The 24,792-nt window shown below is 39.5% G+C and overlaps 1 protein-coding gene across 1 annotated transcript; it reads left to right on the forward strand.

The window, feature by feature from the left end:
* The first annotated feature begins 19,214 nt into the window (after positions 1–19,214).
* On the forward strand, positions 19,215–20,001 carry LOC131218052 (uncharacterized). Its single transcript, XM_058212736.1, has 2 exons — positions 19,215–19,585; positions 19,668–20,001. The coding sequence occupies exons 1-2, from the start codon at positions 19,215–19,217 to the stop codon at positions 19,999–20,001; spliced, it is 705 nt and encodes a 234-aa protein (XP_058068719.1).
* Positions 20,002–24,792: the final 4,791 nt, after the last annotated feature.

Here is a 24,792-nt window from a genome sequence, read left to right on the forward strand (position 1 = left end):
CAGCCCAATATAGGTTGAAGGGAGCCCATCAAGCGTAAGCTTTGTGGCACCCACCCAGTCTCATTAGTTTCATCGGCCCATGCGAGAACATCAGCCCATAAATAAAGAAAATTTTATTTATAAGTAACTTACAAGCAAATTTTTTCCCTAACTGTTAAGGATCGAGGGTGAAAAATCACTTCCTTATAAGTAGGGGTGTACATCGAGTTGACCTCAGCTCGAACTCGGCTCGGTTCGGTCCTCGAGCCTGACTGGCCAGGTCGGCAGCTCGGGCCAATTCAAGCCGAGTTCGGCATTGTAGCATTTTCTTAAACACCTGGACTGCACCTTCAAAACCCCACTGTATTTGAGACAACAGTAATGATTTTACAGGTATTTTATCAAACACCTTCTAAGAAACATAAAAATCAAGAAAAAAAGGGTGTTGGTTTCATATACATACCTTCCTTGCCACTAGCCACACTTCTTTGAGTCATTTCATCAAACACTTGGTGAGCAACGTCAATATCAAAGTAACTGAGTCACCGAACTATTTCGATCTGAGTTCAATTTGAGTTGGGTTCGATCCGAGTCGAATCTAGCTGGGGCCAGCTCGAACTCATTTTCAAGCTTAAAAAATCAGCTCAATTTGGCTCGAACTCAGCTTCAAACCAAGTCGAGTCGAGCGAGCTAACTGAGCTAGCTCGACTCGTGTACAACTCTACTTATAAGTACAGTCGTATACAAACTAAGTTAGCTCAATTAACTCGCTCGAATTGACTTGGATAAGCTCGACTCGACTCGAAATTGTGTTTGGGCTAAATCGAGTTGAATTTTTTAGCTTGAAAAAAAAATTGAACTGAGTCCAAGTTGGCCTAAGCTTGACTTGAATCAATCCATGACTCAAACTTGGCTCAGCTCGAATCGGTCTAACTTAGCCCAGTTAGTTGATATAAATATCAACTTTTAAAAAATAATAATAATAACTACCCCCCAAACCCTTTTTCCTCTCTCTTTACCCAAGACACTTGTCCATCCGTCCTCTTAACCTCTGGTTTGACCTCCAAGCCCATCCCTCACTGTCATGTTCGTCCTCGTCCGACTGTCCTAGTCTCTAGTCCGAGCTCAGCTCGTCACTGCCTTGTTTGTTCGTCGGCTAAACAATCTAACCCTCTCACATTTTTCATTGTATTTGGGCGACCATGGCACCCTAGCCAAACATTGTTCATAGCTGCCTAGGATTAACACTATTGAGTATATTATATTATATTATGTGTGTATATACATATTACAATTTAAAAAATATATATTAATTATTAATTATTAAAGCAAAACCCTAAATCCTAAAACCTATATTATATATATAAACCTTGTATGTGTGTATTGTTGATGTTGTTTTTTGGTCGTCCCTTCCAGACCGTCGCATACCTGTAAAAACCAAATGACAATGGGGACCCTGGGCTACGACAGGGGACCCTTTGAAGCCAAAGTTAGATTGGGCACTCTGGGTATAGGAGGGTTGGGGTCTTTTTTCATACCTTTCCCTATAGGTGGGTGTTTTATTTATAATTACATGGTGCCAGTTACATAAATGGTATCTTCCCTACTTGGCAGGCATGTATCTTGGAAGGGATCTCCTTATGGGCATGTCACCCTTATCTTTCTGAGATATCTAACGAGGATCCAGGGGGGACCTGATCTTAGTAACAACATCTCCAAGTGGTCGGCCCCCGAGGGGCACGTGGTTGATGACCAAGTCCGACCTCATAAGCGAGGTGGCCGAGGTTTGTGGTCAGTCTTGAATGACCAAGGCTGACCTCAAGGTCGAGCTGGTTGAGGTCCTACGGACCAAGTAGAATCATTAATTGTGGTCAGCATCCACCTTGAGGCTGAGTTAGTACTCAACCATTCGTTGGTCATGATAGTGGGGTGTTAGCTAGAGTCAAGGTCACACCTTGTGGTCGGCCCTCGGGCTGGTCGCAGGAGTAGTGCTCAACAGCAACGGCTGAGCTGATCTCCTCTTTCTTGCTTTTGTGTTCTCTCTCATGTTGGTTAACTTGGTTAGCTCATTTTTTTCCATAACAATAGCTGTAACGCCCCAAAAATCGAGGGTCGAGCAGATGCTCAACTCCTGAGTTCTAACGTATCACTTATGCAATATAGATAATGATGATTAAATGTTGTTCATATTTGTGCATTAAACATAAGTGGGGTTATAATAAATCAACATATCATACTCCAGAGGCGATTAAATTAAGCAAGCGGAAGACTGTGGTAAATATATAAAGCATATAAGTGAATATAAACCTCATAGTATGATCATGTCATCAGGCTGAATAATTACATGAATAGTTTCAAAATATACAAAATGATAAAGTGTAATGTCATCTAATCCATATCCCTATAGCCCCGGTGACGCAACTCCAGGTCTACATAGACCCTCCAGAGAGTTGCAGGTAGGAGAACTCCTCCTCCTCGTCATAGAAGGTAGGTTCCGTCTCGTAAGCCTCGACGTCATCTGAAACTACAACAGAGCCTGGTTGGTGTTTTAAAATACCGTAACAGAGTGGGAGTCAGTGATTAACTCAGTGGAGCTATAAGGTAAAGGTTAACATGTTATCAATTCAATCAAGCAGTATGATAAAGCAGTACAAGAAGCATTCCTAAGTACTCTGGTTAATGCAAGGATGATATGTATTAATGATGCATGCCCTCACCTGCACTCCCTCTGCGACATCATCTCACAATCACGTATGCAACACTCCCGCTGTGCTTAACTCCAACGCCAAAGGCACATGCAATGCTGTGCATGTGCGTGATTAGTCAAGTTCTTAATTAGACTTATTCATACAGCAGGTTCGGGAAGCTAAAGTATCTCATTTTATATCATTGACCCAAACAATGATCCATCTAGGGTCGTCAATCCTAGTTAATCACATACGATAGCAAATTTACGAGTTCACATTGTAGGTTGCTACAGGAGGCTCGCCACCTCAGCGTAGGCTTAATTCATACTCGAGGTCACTATAAGAGGCTCGTCACCTGATCGTAGGCCTATTTTATACTTGAAGTCACTATGAGAAAGGCTCATCACCTTAGCGTAGGCTGACAACTCAAATACAGTGTCTCATACTACCGTATTCGGCTCACAAGTTTGGTTTGCTCACTGGTCACTATGGGGAGGCTCATCACCCCAGCGTAGGCCGACAGCTCAACCACAGTGTCTCATACCACCATGCCTGGCTCATGAGTCTTAGCGGATCATGGTACCAAGGTTAAACGGGCTTTTCACTAGTAAGTTGGTACCTTAGATTCAAACAATAGCGTTCATACATGGTTAACATACATTAAGTCAATCAGGTTACTAGACAAGCTCGACTGGTACGAGTGCACGTTGAATTAATCGATATAGAGTATGTAAGCACTCTGCATATCCTAACCACTATCGACAAACAGCGTACGACTCGGATTCATCGAACATGTCTTGTATGGCGAAACGACCTCGACCACTAATTCGGGAATTATTACCGATTACCTGGACTACGCAATAGTCCCAATCACATTCAAACACAATAGCCATTCATGTGTGATAGTCAAAATAACATGTGATAATCAATTCAAATATAAATCTCATTTGAGCATTTTAACAAACACATAGTACACATGTTATTATACATAAGCATTTCATTCATAAAGCACATAATAGTAAGATAGGTTACATGAAGGAAACTGTAGCTATAGATAAGGTGGTTGAGAATCCTATCTCAACACCCTCATTAAATACATTTCAACAAGCAATTTCTCATTTAGGCATTTTAACAAACACCTAGACTACACATATCAACATACATGTAATAAATTAGTTATAACGTATATTATAGCAAATCCTTTCGCAAGGGAGTTGCCACACATACAACAATCATGTATTCTTAAACAACAATCATGGCAAGCATAAATCATAATTCCATATTCATACAAACATTTCAACAAACACATGGAATGCATTAATTTCAACATGGTTCATATATATATGTGTGTGTGTGTGTGTGTGTGTGTGTGTGTAATACGCAGAAAACATCGCATCTAAGCATATGTGATAGCAATCAAGTCAGTCATAAATCATTAACTGATATTGAAAGCCTTGAAAACCATAACCTAAATATTTATAGTCCACACCTTCCATCGGTAAACTCGTATTGAACTCAGTTCTTTCTCTAATTTGTCGTCTACGACACAACGACAACCTAAAGTTGAAATAGGTTAGCTATTTCATCGATTCTTCTACTTGGATACCTAAAACATTTTAGGGTTAGGGTTCCTTACCAAAAAATGGAATTGAAATTGCCGGTATAGCAATGCAGGCAGGATGATTTGGCATGTGGAGCGGCGGGAACGAATCCCAGCATCTATCTCCCACTCTCTCTCTTTTCTCCTCACTTTTTCCTTCTCTTTTTCTCTTTTCTCTCTTTTAGGGTTTGAAAATTCGTATGGAATGAGAGAGGGGTGGGTTAAGGCCCTTATATAAGCCCAAAACTGGTGTCAATGACCCTAGGGCCATGGTATACTTAGGTTATATCCAAAGGGTGGCTGTTTCGGTCCAACGGATCCCATCTAGAGGCCCGTTTTCTACATACGATCCAAAGAAAGTTCCCTGGCAATGGATCTATGTCAGTTTAAAGTTTCAGTTCAATCAGATTTTTAGATCGACCGTGGAGGACCAGTTTCAGTTTAACGGTCATCGTCTCTCGATCAGGGCCACAAGTGCACTGACATGTGTAGGAAAATTTTCCTGATCCAAGGGTGTAGTTGGGTCAGAATCTGATGGTCTGAAACCTTAAATTTGGCCTGCAAGTGAACGGCCCAAATCACTTAAGTTTGAGTTCATTTTCTAAAGATATTCGCGTTTCTCACACACTTCGCTCCGGGCTCAAGTTGTGCATTTCTGGATACTATTTGGACTTGATTTCTGAGATGGTTGTCAAGCCCAGTAAGGTGGTCATAACCGTATAGTTTCACGATAATCGGACTTTCGACGCGCGGTCCAGGTCCGATACGGAGTTTCAGTGTGCTCTCAAAAGCAACTGGGTTTTGAGATTCAAACAATAGCGTTCATACATGGTTAACATACATTAAGTCAATCAGGTTACTAGACAAGCTTGACGGGTACGAGCGTAAGTTGAATTAATCGACATGGAGCGCGTAAGCACTCCGCATGGCCTAACCACTGTCAACAAACAGCGTACAACTCGGATTCATCAAACGTGTCTTGTATGACGAAACGACCTTGCCACTAATTCGAGAATCATTACCGATTGCCTGGACTACGCAGTAGTCCCAATCACATTCAAACACAGTAGGCATTCCTATGTGATAGTCAAAACAGCATGTGACAATCAATTCAAATATAAATCACATTTGGATGCTTTAAAAATCGCACCATATTTTTTTCATTTAGATCACATTCAGCTACATTCATGAAGGTAACCATTCACGAGAATAAAATCAAATGTATTTATCATTTTATAAGAGTAAAAGAATTTAATAAATTATCAAATGCCCTCTCAATGGGAGCTTATTACATTATTGAGTTTGTAGTAGAAATATAAAACTAAATTATAAAACTATCTTCTTATTTATTCAGTATAATTGTTTTGACAAGAAACGAATGTGGTTTGATAGGGAAAATCTCATTTAATAATTAACAAAGAAAATAGAAGAGCATTCATCATTATAGATTTCATTAATTCTGAGTTCATTTACATCCCCATGTTTCCCTTGATTTTGAAATAAAATATAATGAATCTGTCCAATGAAAGAAATGATAATCAATTCAATAGCAATTTCGGCAGCATTTCGTTGTATTTGATGTCCGTTAAAGTGAAAGATGGGTTGTGCAGGTCCAAGATCATTTGCTTCAAGTTGACGCTTGAGAGGTATCTGTATCGAAAATCGAACTACGAAGAGAACCCTCAAAACTGCAAAGCATAGGGCTTTGGAGGCCTTTTATTGCACGATCGTGCAACAGACCCATCAAATCCATGCAACACTATTCATGCACAATAAATTTTCCAAAGAGAGGGATGACAGAGAGAGGGTCACGCAAATGGGAGAATGCTGCGTAAGGGGAGATGTAAAGAGATAGAGAGGGCCGAGAAATGGGCAAGGCTACCTATCTTGGATCCTTGATGCGCAACAATCCAAACTCTTATCGACTCATGCATTTTTTGTGCCCCCTCGATCATTCTTTGATTGATTTACGAAATCAAATGGAGGATCGATCTTCCTTCTGCACAAAAATTCTTTCATGTTAAAGAAAGATTCTTCATGAAAATAGAGTTGGTCGCATAACGGAGAAGGGTTCGAGCTCAAGAAAATCAAGCTCGGAGGAATCGTGTTCGAATGAATTGTTGTCAAATGAATCACAGTCGAAGGAATCAAGCTCAAATGAATTGTGGTTGAAGGATAACTGAATGATCGCGTTCGAACAAAAGACTGAATGATAACGCTCGACGAAAGACTGAATGCCCTCAGTCAGAAGTACCGAGTGAATGCTTCAATAGAAAAGATAATGGCGGCAACGAAAGCACTCTGTCTTCATAGCAGTCAATCGGATAGAACATCTTTCTATTAACAGGGCCGCAAATGCATCCTCCAAGGTTTTAACTCCCTTATTCACGCAATTTTCTTTTCATCAAAACTTGTCGCTGTAACAATTGTAGTGACTTCATCTTTGAGTAACTTGATCAGAGAACTGTCCTTCAATATTGCTCCTATTGTAACAATCTCTTTGATCAACTCCGGCAACTTTCTTTGAACTCTGTGGCTAAGGAATTGTTCTTCGTTGTTGTTCCTACTGCAACAATATTTAAGAATGTCTCCTTTATTCATGGCCTGCATAATCCAGAATTTTTGGTGATAATCTTTCCTACCAAATTAATCGAAATTAGTATCTCAAGATATCACAACTTTCTAGTTCAGTCTCATGAAGTATTGATAATTTTAAAAATAGATTCAGAATAATTATGGACAATTCTGAAATAATCATAGCGTATTGACGTCTTTGAAATAATTAAAATGTATAATGATTTGAACTGCATGTTCCCTTTATTTGTGATATATAATATGACAATGATTTGATCATTTCATTTTTTATGCTTGTCGGTGTACTTTGTATTGCATTTGTTGCATTCTTTTTAGAATTTAGTCCGTGAGATTAGTCATATCAATATGATTAATATGTCAACTTCGGTCCATAGTTTAAGCTCTTAAGGTATTAGTGCGAATATAACTTTTACTAGACATACTTTGACTAGACCTGACTTTAATTGGACTTGTCCTTTACTAGACTTGACTTTGACTGGGCTCAAGAAGCAATTATAGTTCACCCCTGATTTCGGGCAGGGCTCAAGGAGCAATTATAGTTTACCACCGATTTTGAACTAAGCTCGAGAAGCAATTATAGTTTAGGCTCTTTAAGTTGTTGGAGCATTGTATATAAGTCTCATGCGTGGTTGACCTGCTTGGGCGCTCACTGCTGTCATATATAAATGAAGCCTTATGCGCGGTTGGCCTTCTTGAGCACTCACTACTGTCATATATAAATGAATCGTCATTACTGATAATATAGGGCGTATGCATGGTTGGCCTTCTTGGGCACTCACTACTGTCATATAATTATCAATGTTATGTAGTCAACAATAGTAGTGATGATCGATAGTCGGTAATATCATTAACGTGAATACAATTTTCGTTATGTTGATAATAAGCGATGACGTCTGATAGTGCTCGACGATAATAATAGCTCATTGATAAATGATAACATCATTTTGTCGAGGTGATAATATTAGCTTGACAGCAATCATGGCAATATCAACGATGATCTGTAATAATATTCTACAATAGATGATATCTTAATGATCGTCGATGCTTTGTAATAATTTTCATAACCAATGATCATTGGCGATATCAGCGATGACCAACGATATTTTGATAATCAGCAATGCTTTGTAATGTATATAAGATGATAGTTCTTTAACAGTTTGTGAGAATGATTCTGTTGATTGACCGATGAAATATTTTGTCATGAAAATTGATATAAGGTGGCTATCGTCTTGTTGCCAATAATTGTCACTTGCAGAAGATATAATATGGGCATGACTTTAATAAATATTCAGGCGATAGTACGCTTATTACGGCTATTGTATAACTGTTACCTGATATGTCCCATTTTGATTAGATGAGATCTTCTTTAAGAATCTTTACAATCAAAACTTATTTACCTTTCTAGAACAATAATTTTTTATATGATGAATATTTGCAGGCATTCCGATACTTTATTCATTTTCATCTCTAGCTTGATAAGTTCTGTTGATATAATCTTCAGTGATAATATATTGATGATCTCATTTAAGATTTAAACTTGGCTATGGTCTCATAGTTGACCTTTAATAAATCCTAGTATATCATCTTTCTTAAAGAATATATGTTGAATCTCTTTATGTCTTAATTGGCATTATAAGCTTGATAATTATCGATAATCTGGATATAATTATTGCTTCATAAATCTCGCAGATAAATGGCCAGGGCTGAAAAATAGTTTTCAGATGGCTTTCCTTTTTTAGAATATAAATAATTTTGGAGCCACTTTTGTCGGTCGTAACAATAATCCAATCACAATAATAATCGCGGGCTTCATCATTAATTTATAATAATTCAATAATAGTAATAATTCTTACCCCAATGTTGACCAGCAAAAATTGATATCAACAATTATCATCTTAGGAAATCAACAATTACCTTCTTTGGGATTAGGTAGATTGAGAATTTCATCTCGCTACTTAAAAAGTATATGAACATATTTTTAGAAATTTTCTTTCTTTGACTCTTTCATTTGCTAATCATTCTTCATATTTACTTCGCTAAGAGATGAAAACCCATGAAGATATATGACTGAAGATTACTCTATATCAAGATTATTTGTCTATTATGTTGTTACATAACTCTTTTTTTTAATGCATAAGCATGATGAACCATACCAATAATAGAATCTTGTTCCATTTCTTAAAAGATTATCAATGTTTTGGACTCGCTATTCTTTTCTTTCTGTCATATTCTTCCATCACAATTTCTCTCTTATTGATAATCTTTTGTAGCTTTTTTTAGGGCATTATAACTTTCTGTATGATATCCAAATGTACGATAATAATGACAATAATCCTTTCCTCTTGTCTTTTCAATTTCTTCGGAGTGTTTTAATCGAGGTAATTCGATACTCTTCATAGCCAACAATTGATTCATCATAGGAAGTACGTCTTTTCTTGCGAATGTATACTTCATATGGTCTTTATATTGTCTATACCTTTTATATGTCATCGTAATTGCATGATCGTTTCTATCTTCTTCGTCACTATTTCTTTCGTCATCTTTATAATCTTCTTTATTTTCTTCTTTGCTAGTGATGTTGTCCGATGTTTCATAAAAATTATGATATAATGACTTTATATAAAAAGCAGATACTTTTTTAATCGTCTTTTCAAGAGCATAAGCCTTTGTAGCAAGATCACGAAAGGTCTGTATATCTGCACTAATTAGATTGCATGTCACTTCTAGTCTTATGCCTCCTAAACATTGCTTAACCCGTACTGATTCTCTTGGAAGATATCAATATAATGCCCCCAAGTCCTTCCATCGACTGATGAATTCTTCGGCTGGTTCGTTTTTCCCTTGGCGAATAGAGGCTAATTCAGTCAAACTAACTTCTCTGTCGAAAGAGAAAAAGTTCGACATAAAAGTATCTTGCATCTATTCTTAAGTATGAATAGGTCCTGGATCCAAAGTTAAATACCATCTAAAAGCTTTTCCTGTTAAAGATTACCTGAATAATCGCAAACAATATTGAGAAATGCTAGAAAAATTTCTCATCATTATTATGAAGTGCATCATATGTTCTTCCGGTGACCAATCCCCATTAAATTTTTGAAAGTCTGGATGTTTGAAATCAACAGAAAATGACATTTCTTCTATTATAAGGGGATACGGTGTCTGATATCAGAACCTTTTATTCTGATTTTGTTCATTCTCTAGATGAATGGTTTCGATGACTATCTGTCAGATTTCTCCCTGCGTCATGATTTGAACAATATTAGGTGTCGATTCATGAAATCTAACCACTCGTGGTTGTGGCCTTTCTACTTGTGGTTTAATGTTGTTCATGGCAGTCATTATCGAAAGATTAGGGACTTCTTCAGCCACGTGCTCATCTGGTAAAAACCAATTAGGCTGATTTATATCTGTCGACAAGTTTTATGTTTCTTTATACTTCGATTATCTTGATATTGAAGGAAGAAGCAAGCGTTGCATTGCTGATGCCGTTGAGAAAAAATTGTTGTTTAATTTGAAACCAGCGTAGTGCCGCTTCGAAGGACCAATTGACTCAACTCACAATATCCTTAGTGCATAAGTTTGTGTTAAATTCTTTGAGGGGGGTGTTGTAAGCGAACATTCACTTGTCACAACGACTTTCCCTTTATTCTTCTGAATTCGTAATGAGACTATGGAAGATCTCTTTACAGTTGTAGTTGGCGGTACTAGAAGATATTCGGGAGTGACGAGCTTTTCAATCCTTCTTGAATGAAATAATTGCGTGACTAAGGCAAAACTGCGTCTCGCGACATTTCGCATAATCGACCCTCTAACTATACTTGGCGGGACGATACTTCTTATGGGAGGATATTGAACCCTTTGTCTTTTAAATGTCACCACTATCCGTCCTTCATTGTCCTGTTGTGCTGTCGGTGAAGCGAAAATCATTCCAGACATCACTTGACATTGCTTATCCTTGATTGTAACTGATTTAACATTCTCTGGTACTTTCTATAGTAGTGATCGCGTGTTGTCGATGTAATCTACAGTTAATCCATTAGATGTGAAGTAAACAACTACATCAGTCAAGAGGAAAGCCATTGCGGTTGTGTAAAGACAGAATACCTGCTGTTCGAAACAGAGCATCAGTTACTTTAATAAAATAAAATTGTACTTTGTTTTAGAGATGAAGGGGAGGATGTTTCTGTTGAGAGTCGTCATTTTTGTGTCATTATAGCGTCAATTGATGATAACCGTTCTTCAAATAATTTTTAAGTTAATATTGAATGACTTGTTATCCCCAATAGAGTCACCATTTTATTTCGACAAGAAATGAATGCAATTTGATTTGGAAAATCTCATTCAATAATTAACAAAGAAAATAAAAGAACATTCATCATCATAAATTTCATTAATTCTGGATTCGTTTACATCCTCTATTCCATTGATTCTAAAACAAAGTACAATGAATCTGTGCAATGAAAGAAATGATAATCAATTCAATAGTGATTTCGGCAACATTTCGGCGTATTTGATGTCCATCAGAGTGATAAAGGGGTTGTGCGGGTCCAAGAACCTTTGCTTCGAGTCGACACTTGAGAGGTATATACATTGAAAATCGAACTGTGAGGGGAACCCTAAAAAATGCAAAGCACAGGACTGTGAAGGCCTTTTATTGAGCGATTGGGCAACAGATCTATAAAATATGTGCAACACTATTCATGCGCAATAGATTTTTCAGAGAGAGGGATGATAGAGAGAGAGTCATGCAAATAGGAGAATGCTGCACAATGAGAGATCTAGGGAGATAGAGAGAGGGCCGCGAAATGGGCAGAGATGCTTATCTTGGATCCTTGATGTACAACAACCCAAACTCCTATTAACTCGTGCATTTTTATGCCCCAACAATAATCTTCTATAGAAAGATGGTCCTCTAGTTCTTCAGTCTGTACATCACCTGCATTATCTGTACGGTTGGAGATGGTTAGCACCTTACTCATAGTGATGGTTATCCTTTAAGATTAATAGTAATTCAAGATATTTATAAACTAAGGTAAGGGTTTTGATACGTCACGTACCCCACCACTGCGAGAGCTATCAGTAAGCATAAACAATATATATAAATGCATGTCTAGGAAAGTGTATATGGCTTATCATACATAGTGATCATCACAATATGGAATACAATTTATAGGAAACCCGACTCGCCCCGCATCCCATAACTATGGAGATTTACCGGGGTGTCTGATGCTACCATGGATTTACGTGAACACCTCAAGGCGACACAACACATGAGTCAGATAAATTACATGACATGATTTGTTCATGGAGTGACTATTTACAACATCTAATCTCGAAAGTGATGTAACACGCATTGCGAATTACTTACATCGATTTATGTACCACTACCCAAACCCATGGAATTACGCATTGACCAAGAGGGTCATTACCCAGAGCGCATTACATCCACGATAAATATCTGAATCACTAGTTGTGATATGTAATGCCCCGACTTTTCAGGACCTGGGTGTACGACCCGTTTCCTAAAACTCGAGTGTTAACTTATAAAGAGCCGAAGTCCACATATTTTTTTCTTTCATCAGAGTAAGCAGATGAGCATAGTATGGACAAATCAGAAATAAAAGAAAGTTGCATTATCATTTAAATATACAAGAAATTGCCCATAAATGACTTATACAAACCAATGTCTTCATTCTTACAATACAAAATGAAATAACATTACATGTGAAACAAAGTAAATTACAACAATCTTGAGCTGTGAAATCCTGTAGCAGCCCTTAGCAATTACAATCATGCACCCTTGTCAGCCATAGCCTGCTCCTCACCAATATGAATGTGAACATCATCTGGGCCACCTGTGCTACCTATACGGTTGTATATTTGATGGATGAGTGGCCAACTCAGTGTGAATTCCTTTCAAGATTACACACAGCCACATTAGGTAAGCATAATCATAAAGCAAAGCAAACAAAACAATACATGATGCAGGTCTTATTAGATATATGGATGCGTGAATGCAGTCACGCCCTGGGGATGATCATCCGTGTGAAATTTAGGTTCGTCACCCATGCACATACTTGATCAATGTCCCGGGGTCAACCGTGCGAAATGCAATCATCGACCTGGGAAAAACATTCAGTCAGACAGAGGCTAGTCGTCAGCGAAAGCATATTAAGTGCGGCGTAATGACTGCCTAGCGATAGACGATGGTCTGTGCCATGTATATATGATTAGCCAAACCATTATTAGTCCAGTTACAATCAGCCAATTTTAAATAAGATCAAGGTCACTACGGGGTCTCGTCACCAACGTAGGCCGACAGCTCGGGCATAAGTCTCATACCACCATCCCCGGCTCATGAGACTATAATCTTAGGATGTTTAATGGAAGCCCGTCGACTAGTAGTCAATCATATTACAGTATATGGGGCTTACCATCGCATGGTTGCACGGTATAAAACATCGAACTCATATAGAAAAAATACCAGAACAAAGCTACATATGGCGATATCAAAACAAGCCATATAGGGCAATTATCAAAATAGGTCACATAGGGCGAATATTAAAACCATGCGACAGAAAATCATCCTTGGAAACCATTGGACACAACAACCCTGAATGGTAGGCCTATATCAATGGTCAATTTAAACCACTATTCAATAACCACTAAACCGAAGGTCCATTACAATCACAATCAGTTGGGTTACATCCCAGGTATAGGTGTACACATATAGGTGGGGGTTTTCCACTGATGTACCAGCTTAAGTTCCATAAGCAATCCACAAATAATCCACAAGCATGAATAAATATGCAGGATAAACATTAAGCATGTAATGTAGCAATTTAATTTCAACAATTAACACCTGTGATTATGAAATAGAGATATCAATTACAAATTAAAATAAAAATTATAACTTAAGCTAATGGGAAAATGAAAAGCTCAAGGGGAGAATCATCACCTCATGTGTCGAATCGCCAACTGATGTTGCTAGTGAGCGCGTGCACCCTTAGAACGGAACCCTACCATGGATAGTGAAGTTGTACACGAGATCAATGCCCTACCAAGTATCTATGGTCAAGACCAATACAACCTAGGGTTTGGATTACTTATTTTTAAGGTTTCACCCCAAAGTCTAAGTCTAGGCTTAGGTCTTTGGGTTTGAACCCTAGTTGGTGTGCAATTGATTTTTATATTAATTTAGTAATATTTATTAACGTTAGTGTTATAGTTAATATTAATTAATAATCATCATGATGATAATTAATATTGTAATATGTTATTTATGATAAGATGATACATTAGTGTTTAATAATGATATTATTTTAATTTCTTGTATATAATAACTATTATTAGAATAGATAATTCACTAATGGTCATGCATTTTTTATATTTGCAAATCCTAATGATGATAGAAATAGTAACAAGTTAATCTAATAATTAGAAAATAATTGTTATTATTGGCGTTGTAATTAATAGTAGCTACCATAGTAATAATGATAGTCATGATAACAATAATCACTAGGACTTACTATTAAGGACAATATTTGAGACAGATAATTAAACTACTTCCATTTGATAATTATGATTTTGTTTATCCTAACTAACTTGAGCACAAGTAACCTACTAATGACTATTCACGGTTAAGGTCTTAACATAGGGTTTGGATTACCTAGGTTTAGGGTTTTAGAGTTTAAGATCTAACCCATACAGTTAATTTGTAACAATATGAGAAATGAAGTAATGATAAGCAAAAAGTTATCAATTAATATTGTCAACTCAAATCTTATTATAAATAGCATACTAATGACATCATAGAAATAAATTAATAATAATAAATGTTAATATCTAAGACTAACAACCAAGTATTAGAACTTGTAGCGTCCATTAATAGTCCCAAAAAAATTTAGTAAAGTATTGATAATTTGATTTTTAACAATTTTAATGAAAGAAGATGGGAAGTTGGCGTACCTCCGATGGTCGGATTTTGTTCAATCCCGATCATCAACGGTGATCGACATCCATGGTCCACTATTAGTTGTTCTTACATCTCAATTGAATGGTCAACCGTGAATCTAAGCAACTAAATCGTTTCAGAGCAGTTCTGAAATGATCTAGGAGTCCTTTAAAGCCTCCAGTTGATCATAATAGTTGATTTTTAATGATCAGACCTATCATTATGTGACGTGAGGTCTTGACTGATCTCGAATCCCATGATCGATCGTAAATTTTAAGGGCCAGATCTTGAGATTCAACTACGATGTTGTCCCAAAGTGTTTCTCACTCGTTCTAGGTATCCTAGAGCTTTCATCGTCGAGAATATAACTTTGGTTTATAATTAATTAATTGAATAGTTCAATCTATAGGTAAGTTCACTCTCGAATGGTTGGAATTAAGCTATCATGAAGCCAGATGTTTAAATAAGATAGATCTATATTTATACCATGTCGGCGTTTCATGGCAACACCCGAGTGTTGGAAGTACAGGGTGTTACATGATACCTCTAACCCATTACTTGCACCAAAGAGGAAATAAATTGAATCTTGAGAGTTTTAGAATTCCAAGACACATGCCTGAGCCTTAAAGGTAGGTATCACAAGGTTAACATAATAAAGGAAGAGAGTAGCAATAGGCTAACTCAACAAAAAAGGAGAGTGACAATGATTAACTCAACAAAAGAGGAGAGTAGCAAGGGCTAACTCAACAAAATTGATAAAGATAAGGGCAATGCTTGTATCCATAGCCTCACATAAATTCATAAAGATCACGCGTAATATAATTCATACCTTAACCGTAATTTTCAAATGATATATAATTGATGATGGTAAATCAAATAATTGCATAAATGATTCATAGTAACATGGAAACATGTAAAAGGGCAAGATAAATCATCTCAACTCAAATTAATGTAAGCTTAAAGGAATTCCTCACCTTAGTCTTAGATCTAAGCCCTAGGTAGATGTCCATATATGAAAGCTTCTACATGAAAAGCTTCCACATGAATCATGACATCGCTTGAGCAAGAGTGAGACACTATATATATGGAGAATGAAGAGGGCTTCTGAGCTTCTCCTTCTCCTTCTCTTTCTCTCTCCCTTTCTCTTTCTCTTCCTCTTCCTCTTTATTTCTTTTTCTTTTTATTTTTCTTTTTCTTTCTCTCTCTCTATTTCTCCTTGGACGTTAGGAGATTGGGTGTGTGAGTGGAGAGAGGAACGCACACCCCTTTTTAAAGGGAGTGGGCGTGTGAGAGGGGAGTGTTTCACATCCCACTTGGATTGAGTTTCTCCATTTTTTACTTTTCTGACAATCTTTCTTTAAATCTAATTCATCTATTATGTCAAGGTCGTCGAATAGAGCTAGGTTATATGATTTTCTTAATGATTCGAAATTTAGATTAGCCTATCTTGAAAATTCTCCTAACGGGTGCCAAAACAAACTTGATCTCAATTAACGGTCCACACATAATGATTAGGGCCCAATTTTGGAAGAAATGTGTAGTCAGGATATGCAAACAATTGAATAAAATTTAGTGATTGATCGATGGTGGAAAAAACCTAAATATAAAATTTCACCTTTTGTACCAAAAGGAAAGAACTGACTTCAACATTCAATGGTGTAGAATCATAAATCGGGGTCTAAATTTTGTATAACATCGTAATTAAATGAGACCAAAGTATGATCCAAATTTGAGTTGCGATGGATGAAAGAAAGTGGTTAAATTGAAATATCTATATTTATAAGGAGTTGGTAGGCCTTGAGAGGATAATTTTGCGCCTATGGAAAAGCCTACCAAAGTGGGATCTTCATATTTCACACTTGGTCTATATGGTGGGTAATACAAGTCATTTATATGAAGGTAAATATCCTATTATGACTACCCACGTGATTTCTTCACTCGATGGACACTAAAATCAACGGTTAAGGGGTTGATTTGTCAATTGAGTTACTTTTACAATGATCTGGCGGCTGAAATGTGACATGTATGGTTAATTTATGATACATAGGCATGGTATAAAATTTTACATCAAATGGATCGTCAGAACCATGTGATATATAATTCAAGGGTCTAGGTTAATGGCATTTTCTTAATTATTGCTGATATGAGAGTTTTGAAAAATCTAACGGTTATACATGATTATAGGCATGTTTTTAAGTAATTCTTATAAAAGAAATTATATCTAAGTTCTTTTGAATAAAGAATTATTCACTAAATTAATTAAGGGAATGTATGTATATATATCAACTAATAAAATGGATGGTCAGATGATATGTTAAGAATAGAAACACTTGATGGTTAGTATTCTGATCATGTATGTAAATGGGTGTATGGTCAGTTTTGTAAATGGATGATCACAAGTGAGTTTTTAGAGTGATCAAGAGGCAGAACATGTATACCATTAGATTCAAGTGACTTATTCACATGTGTAAGTTTCTCATATTGTAGTTTTGATGGTGAGTTAAGCATATTCATAGGTGATGAACAAGATGAACGGATTATAATCTCAATTTGAAATGTGTACGAGCGGATGTGAAGATCAAGTAGCTAGTTTGTTACGATCGGGTGGTCCAAAATCAAAGTGGACGGTTATATGTCTTTATCTAGTAGTGCATATTTGACTGAACAGTTGGTTATGATGGACATGTAAGAATATTTGGGTATATGATGATCCTATCTTAAAATCAACAGTTAGATTGCTTAATCTATGAATGACGATTATTCCCAATGGTCAGATTCGTGTTGAAGAGTAAATGTAACTTTAGGATAACTAGATTGGTATCATACACATGTACATAATAAGTTAAATTTTATAGTAACACTCGATGACTTTTAATACTTGGGTTTTAAAAAGTTCGGGGTGTTACATGCCCAAAAGGATATCCCTTCCATGATACGTGCCTACATAGTAAAGAAGATATCATCTATGTAACTGGCACCATGCAACTAAAAATAAAACACCCACCTATGGTGAAAGGTATGAAAAAAGACCCTAACCCTACTTGACCTAGAGTGCTTAATCTAACTTTGGCATCAGAGGGTCCCCTGTCATAGCCCAGGGTCCTCATTGTCATTCGGTTTTTGCAGGTATACGACGGCCTGAAAGGGATGACCAAAAAACAACATCAATAGTTTGGGGCTATTTGTGAGAACGACAGTGAAGCCATTTCCCATTCACCTATCACCTTCAGTTGCTTTATGATGGTGAAAGGAAGAAAGAGGGCTTTACACGCTATCACTGCAACTCCTCCCGCGCTAGCCGAGCCCAAGCAATCTGTAGACCCTCAAGATCCACCCTCGCAACACCAAGTTGATTCCGCCCCTGTGGCGCCCGCAATCGAGGGGAGGGGGGCATCTTGTTTCCTTGAAGAATCAGGTCGAAGCCTTAACCGACAATATGAATCAACTAATGCATATATTGGAAAGGCAAATTTCACCTCTTAGTTATGAAGCGGAAGTGCCTACAACAACCGAACTCTCTCGACCTCCTCAGCCATTGATCAACTTACACAGGACCGATTAATAACCTGGGTCGCACGACCAGGTACACACCCACACTGTGGGAACTGCCGAGTTCGACCTATGCCACGCATTGGAGAAGAGAAGGCACGGGAAAGCTCTCGAGGTGATGGCAGAGAACGAGGTCCCCTGGGAGGCAGAGCTCAAGGAGATACAAGGGCAGATCAGCGACATTCGACAAGCTCACCATACCTAAGTCCCAACCTTAGTTGAGGCCATGTTAGAGGAAACAGAGCTACCTTTCACTAATGACATCATGGCGTCTCCACTCCTGCCAAGATTCCGGATGCTGTAGATAACTCCTTATTTTGGAACAGGGGACCCCACTAAACATTTGGAGTCCTTCAGGGCGTGGATGGAATTGCATGGTCCAACTAGTTCGGTAATGTGCCAAGCATTCTCCCTGACCTTATCAGGAGCTGCACGGAAGTGGTATTGGCAGTTGAAGCGGAGGTCCATCAGTTCCTTCACACAACTTAGCAAAGCCTTTATCACTTAGTTCATTGGCGGGAAAGACAGAAGGAAACCGATGACTCATCTCCTCACCATTACCTAAAGGGAAGACGAGTTGTTGAAAGACTACATCATCCATTTCAACACGGAAGCAGTACAGGTAGAAGGCTATTTGGAGCAGATAGCTTTGACTGCCATAATATCCAGTCTCAAGGGGGGCAGATTTCTCTTCTCCATCGACAAGAACCCTTCGACTACATTAGTTGATCTCCTTAGCCGAGCACAAAAATACTCCAACATGGAAGAGCTCTTCAGCTCGCGGAAGGCTACTTAGAGTGCGGGAAGCTAGGCTAAGGACTGGAAGTGCAAAGAGGAGCAACCACCACTCATGGTCGGAAGCAAGAAAAGGAAGGATGATGACCCAGGCAGAAATCAGCACTCGAATTGTCAACTAGAGAGCAGGTTTCATTCTTACACTCCTATGAACACGACTCCCAAGCAAGTCCTCATGGAAGTTCGTGATAAAAGGATCTTGAAGTGGCCAAGCAAGATGAAAGCCAACGCCGACAAATGGGACAAGCGGAAGTACTACCACTACTACCGCGACCACGACTATACCATCGCCGACTGCTTCGATCTCAAGGAAGAGATCAAGTCCCTTATTCGTGACGGACATTTGAGGGAATATGTCTATAGGAAAAGAGACGAAAGACCAGACCAGAGAGACGAGCAACAGGGTAACAAGGATGATGTTGATGGGCGAGATTTGCGTAATATTTAGAGGCCTCGCAAGAGGAAGAGACTTGAACAGAGCTCACAAGGCTCATGCTCGGAGCATCAGTGGTAGCAGCACGGAGCATCATGTCAACTTTGCATATAAGCCTACCAAGGAACAGAGGCTGAATCCCTGTGGTTTGACTTTTACGAAGGAAGATGCTCGAGGAATCCACCACCCGCATGATGATGTACTGGTGGTGACCATGACAATGGTCAACCACATGGTGCACCGCATATTGGTGGATACCGACAACTTGGTTGCCATCCTCTTCGCTGTTGCTTTCGACAAGATGGGGATCGAAATGTCCCGGCTACGTCCCATAGGAACTCCATTGCTCGGGTTCGCAGGAGGTAGGGTTACCTCTGAGGGAAGTATACTATTGCCTGTGACCGTGTGAGAAGGTATCAACCAAACTATTGTGATGATTAACTTCTTCGTAGTTGACTGTCCTTCTATCCACGACATCATTTTAGGATGGTCGTCCATCAACATCGTGCGAGCAGTGGTGTAGACTATCACCTCTCGATAAAGTTCTCGACCAAACATGGGGTCGGCCAAGTCAAATGCAATCAGCACGAGGCCTGAAAATGTTATTCAACAGCCTTGAGGAGGGGAACATGACAACAAACGATGGTTGTCACCTCCCTCGACCCCCGAGAAGAATCAACTGAGAGAGGGTCTCCGATGGAAGACCTGGTAGTCGTACCTCTTTGCGAAACCGATCCATCCCGCGTGGTTTCGGTTGGTTCGTTATTGGCACTAGGTCAGCAAGAGGAGACCGTCAACCTGCTGAAGCGACACGTCGACATCTTTGCATAGTCTCACCAAGACATGCCCAACATTAAACCCGAAGTGATGGTTCACATACTGAACATCGACCCTGACCATCGACCAGTCAGGCATAAGCGACGGGCATTTAAACCAGAACTGTTTCCCATCATTGGAGAAGAGGCCAGTAAGCTCTTTGATGCCAACTTCATCAAAGAAATCTACTACCCCAACTGGATTGCCAACATTGTGCTCGTGAAGAAGTCGAATGGAAAATGGCCGGTGTGCGTCGACTACACGGACTTGAATAAGTCTTGCCCCAAAGACAGTTTCTCTCTTCTAAGGATCAACCAACTAGTCGATAGTACTGCAGGGCATGAACTCATTAGCTTTATGGATGCCTATTCAGGATATAATCAGACCACAATTCATCCACATGACACGCAGAAGACAACCTTTGTTACCGATAAAGAGCTTTACTGCTACAAAGTTATGTCTTTTGGGTTAAAGAACGCTGGAGCGACGCACCAAGGACTTGTCAATAAGATGTTTGCTAATCATATTGGGTGTTTTATGGAGGTATATATCAATGATATGTTGGTAAAAAGAATCGAAGCTGTAACCTATGTGGCTGACCTAGAAGAAATGTTTGTCATCCTGAGAAGATACCAGATGAAGCTAAATTCGAACCAATGTACCTTTGGGGAAAGCTAGGGAAAGTTCCTTAGTTTTCTGGTCAACCAAAGGGGAATTGAAGCAAATACTGACAAAATCTAGGCGTTGCTGAACATGAGCACACCCAGAACTCCAAAGAAGATTTAGTGTCTCGCAGGTAGAGTTGCAGCCCTCAACAGGTTTATCTCCCGAGCAACCTACAAATGTCTCCCATTTTTTCGTCAATTGAAAGGCAAAGCAAAGCCGACATGTACCGATGACTGTGAACGAGCCTTTCAACAATTGAAGCAGTACTGGGGGTCGCCCCTACTACTTTCTAAGCCTGAGTAAGGAGAGTCGCTGCTACTCTACTTGGTGGTCTCAGTCGCAATGGTCAGCTCGGCCTTAATGCAAGAGATCGGAGGTAAGCAGCTCCATGTCTACTACGTCAGCAAGGCACTAGTTCAAGCTGAGACCAGGTACCCTAATATTGAGAAGCTCGCGCTAGCCCTGATTGTGTCATCGCACCGCCTCTACCCCTACTTTTAGGCCCACACCATCGTGGTCTCGACCAATCAACCCCTTAGTCAAGTACTTCAAAAACCCGAGGTATCAGGGAGACTGACCAAGTGAGCGATTGACCTCAATGAATTCGACATCGAGTATCGACCCAAACTGCTATCAAAGGCCAGACAGTGGCCAACTTCATCGTTGAGTTCACCTACACCATGCTTCCGAGAAAGCACGAGGAAACCAGGGAGGAAGTCAACCCCCATGTATGGACCCTCCACGTTGATGGGTCTTCCAACTCTAAAGGCAGTGGGGCAGGGATAATCCATGTGGCACCTGACCAGACCTGCACACAATATGCCTTAAGATTTGGATTCCCAACATCCAATAACGTGGTGGAATACGAGGCACTCCTCGTCGGGCTCAGGCTGGTGAGAGCCATGGGAGCCCAGACTTTGAAGATCCATAGTGATTCGTAGCTCATCATCAATCAAATTGTCGACGGGTACCAGGCGAAGGGAAAAATATGATCGCCTACCCTTAGGAGGCGAGAGACCTTATCAGAAAATTCAGTAAATGTGAAGTCATCTTGGTCCCCCGAGCATAAAACAAATGCTCTGGAAAAGGTAGTAGTTGCGGTTGATGTTGACATCACCAAATTGATTCCTATCGAGTTCTTGCCTGAGCCCAACATCAGCCGACCTAGACCAAAAGAAACGCCTCTCATCGTTTCAACTCCAAGCTAGACAAACCCGATTACGAGCTACCTTCAGGAGAACAAGTTACTCGACGATAAGCTTGAAGCACAAAGAATTTGGAGCAGAGCAGCTCGGTACGCCATGGTAGGGGACGTCCTTTACAAAGCAAGATTCTCCTTACCATACCTGAGGTGTCTCCGACCTGACGAGGCCGACTACATCCTAAGGGAGATTCCCGAAGGGATCTGCGGTAACCACCTGGGTGGAAGGGCACTTGCCCACAAAGTGATTTGATAAGGGTATTTCTAGGCAACCATCCAAGAGGATGCTAAACAGTATGCAAGGAAATGCGACAAGTGTCAACGGTTTCCCATGATACTTTGGCAACTATCTGAGTAACTGACCCTCATGACTGGCCCTTGGCCATTCCCCTAATGGGGAATCGACATGATAGGACTGCTGCCAATGGGTAAAGGACATACCAAGTTCGCTATCATAGTAGTCGACTACTTTACCAAGTGGATTGAGGCTAAGCTGTTGGCCAAAATCACCGAGCAAAAGAACACTGACTTCGTATGAAAGAATATCATCTTTAGGTATGGGATCCCACACACTACTGTCTAAGACAACGACAAGCAATTCGACAAGATTATAAAAAACCTGCTCAAGACCAAGCTTAAGAAGTCCAAAGGGGCCTAGGGTGAGGAGTTACCATACGTCCTCTAGGCCTATCGAACTACTGCTCTGACATCAATAGGGGAAACTCCCTTCTCTTTAGCTTTCGGCGCAGAGGCCGTAATACCAGTGGAAATAAGACTCCCAACTGCACGTACCACCTCTTTCAACAAAAACCAAAATACCGAGAAGATGGCTTTAAGTCTGGATTTACTTGGAGAAGAGAGGAGACGGGCGTAACTGAAGATCACCGCCCATCAGCAATGTGTTGCCCAATACAATAGCTCTCAGGTCAAAGTATGAAGATTTCAAGTGGGAGACCTGATCCTTCACGAAACTTTTCAGAACACCAAAGAGCCCAGCTCAAGAACTTTGGGACATTGATGGACAATGTGGTCAGGAGCATATCGACTTGAAGACATTGATGGACAACCCTTGCCTTACCCATGGAATGCTGAGCATTTCAAAATCTACTACTCTTGAGGACCTGAGAAGTCCCCCGACCAGAAGTGCATTGACTGACCAATACACTCGATTGGAGTGACCTCCCTTCTCAAAGGAAAAAAGGTGCTCGGGGGCATTGCTACCATTTTACTCAACCAGAGCGACCTCCCTTCTCAAATGGAAAAAGGGGGGCTCAGAAAGCTATTGTTTTATGTCTGCTATTTTTATATCCTACAATAAAAAAAACTTCTTTGGGTTAGGGGAAGAGAATTTCTTTTTATCATTTTCGTTTATCCAAACTATGTAGCCGACTATGGGGGCTTCCCTTAATGCAAGGGAATAAAATCCTCTTACAAATTCCTCGATCCACTACTAAGTGGTCAGCACATTAATTCTTCCCTACTATGAATTCTACAAGGAAAGAACTTCCTCAGGTCAGGGGAAGAGAATTTCTTTCGAAATCCAACTATCCGAGCCATACAGTTGACCACAGGGACTTTCCTCAATTTAAGGGAAGAAAGTTCTTGTTAGTGCTTGGCTTACTACTATCTATGGCTACTATCTTGAGGTCAACCTATTGATGTTAACGTGCACGGCCTACCACTACATGGTCCACCTATCTACGCTACTCGACCTACTCGCTCTACTACATCCAACCTACTAGACTACCTCTGATCTACTAAGAATACTCGAGAACATTAAGTACAACGATCATGACAAAAGTTGTTCTTTTATTAATAAAAGGATCGTTACAAAAAAATAGAGAACTAATTTATTTATTTATTTTAAGTATGAGGGGGTGGCGAGGCTCAATCAGCTTGAGAGGGAGGCTGCTCGGCTTTGGTGACGATCGGGGTCGGATCTTCAGGGGTTTCCTCGCCCAAGCCGAGGCAACGTTTATAGCCGAGGCTATAGTATACCTCCCCTTCATTAGCCCGCTCCTTTGAAGCCTTATACTCCTCCATCGCTATCACTCGAACTAACGGACTGGAGGCTTCGACTTCAACCAGCTTGGCCATGACCTCTGCGGCCTTGGCCTCTGCCCCGGCCCCCTCTCCTTCAGATTGAGAGAGGCGCGACCTTAACCCCTCCGTCTCAGCTCATAAAGAAGCTTCCTTCTGTTAAGCTTCTTCCAATTGGATCTTCAGAGCGGCCTACTCCCCTCTAGATGTTCACAAAGCCCATTATTGGGTGGTATCCAAATAAGCCTTGTAATAACAATATGACAATGGGGAATTAATACGTATTGTTGACTAAAAAGTTTTTTTTTTTAAAAAGAAAAAAAAAGAAAAAAAAAGAGGAAGAAGAAGACCACTTCTATAATATTGGGTTGATAATTGATTCATAAAAATTGAGATACTAAGAAGGATGATACCCATAGAATTCAACTAGAGTGGAAGAAATGGAGATGTTCCCCTGCAATTTTATGTAATCATCAT

Source organism: Magnolia sinica, chromosome 11, assembly GCF_029962835.1.
Source record: "Magnolia sinica isolate HGM2019 chromosome 11, MsV1, whole genome shotgun sequence".
In the NCBI taxonomy this organism is placed as follows: Eukaryota; Viridiplantae; Streptophyta; class Magnoliopsida; order Magnoliales; family Magnoliaceae; genus Magnolia; species Magnolia sinica.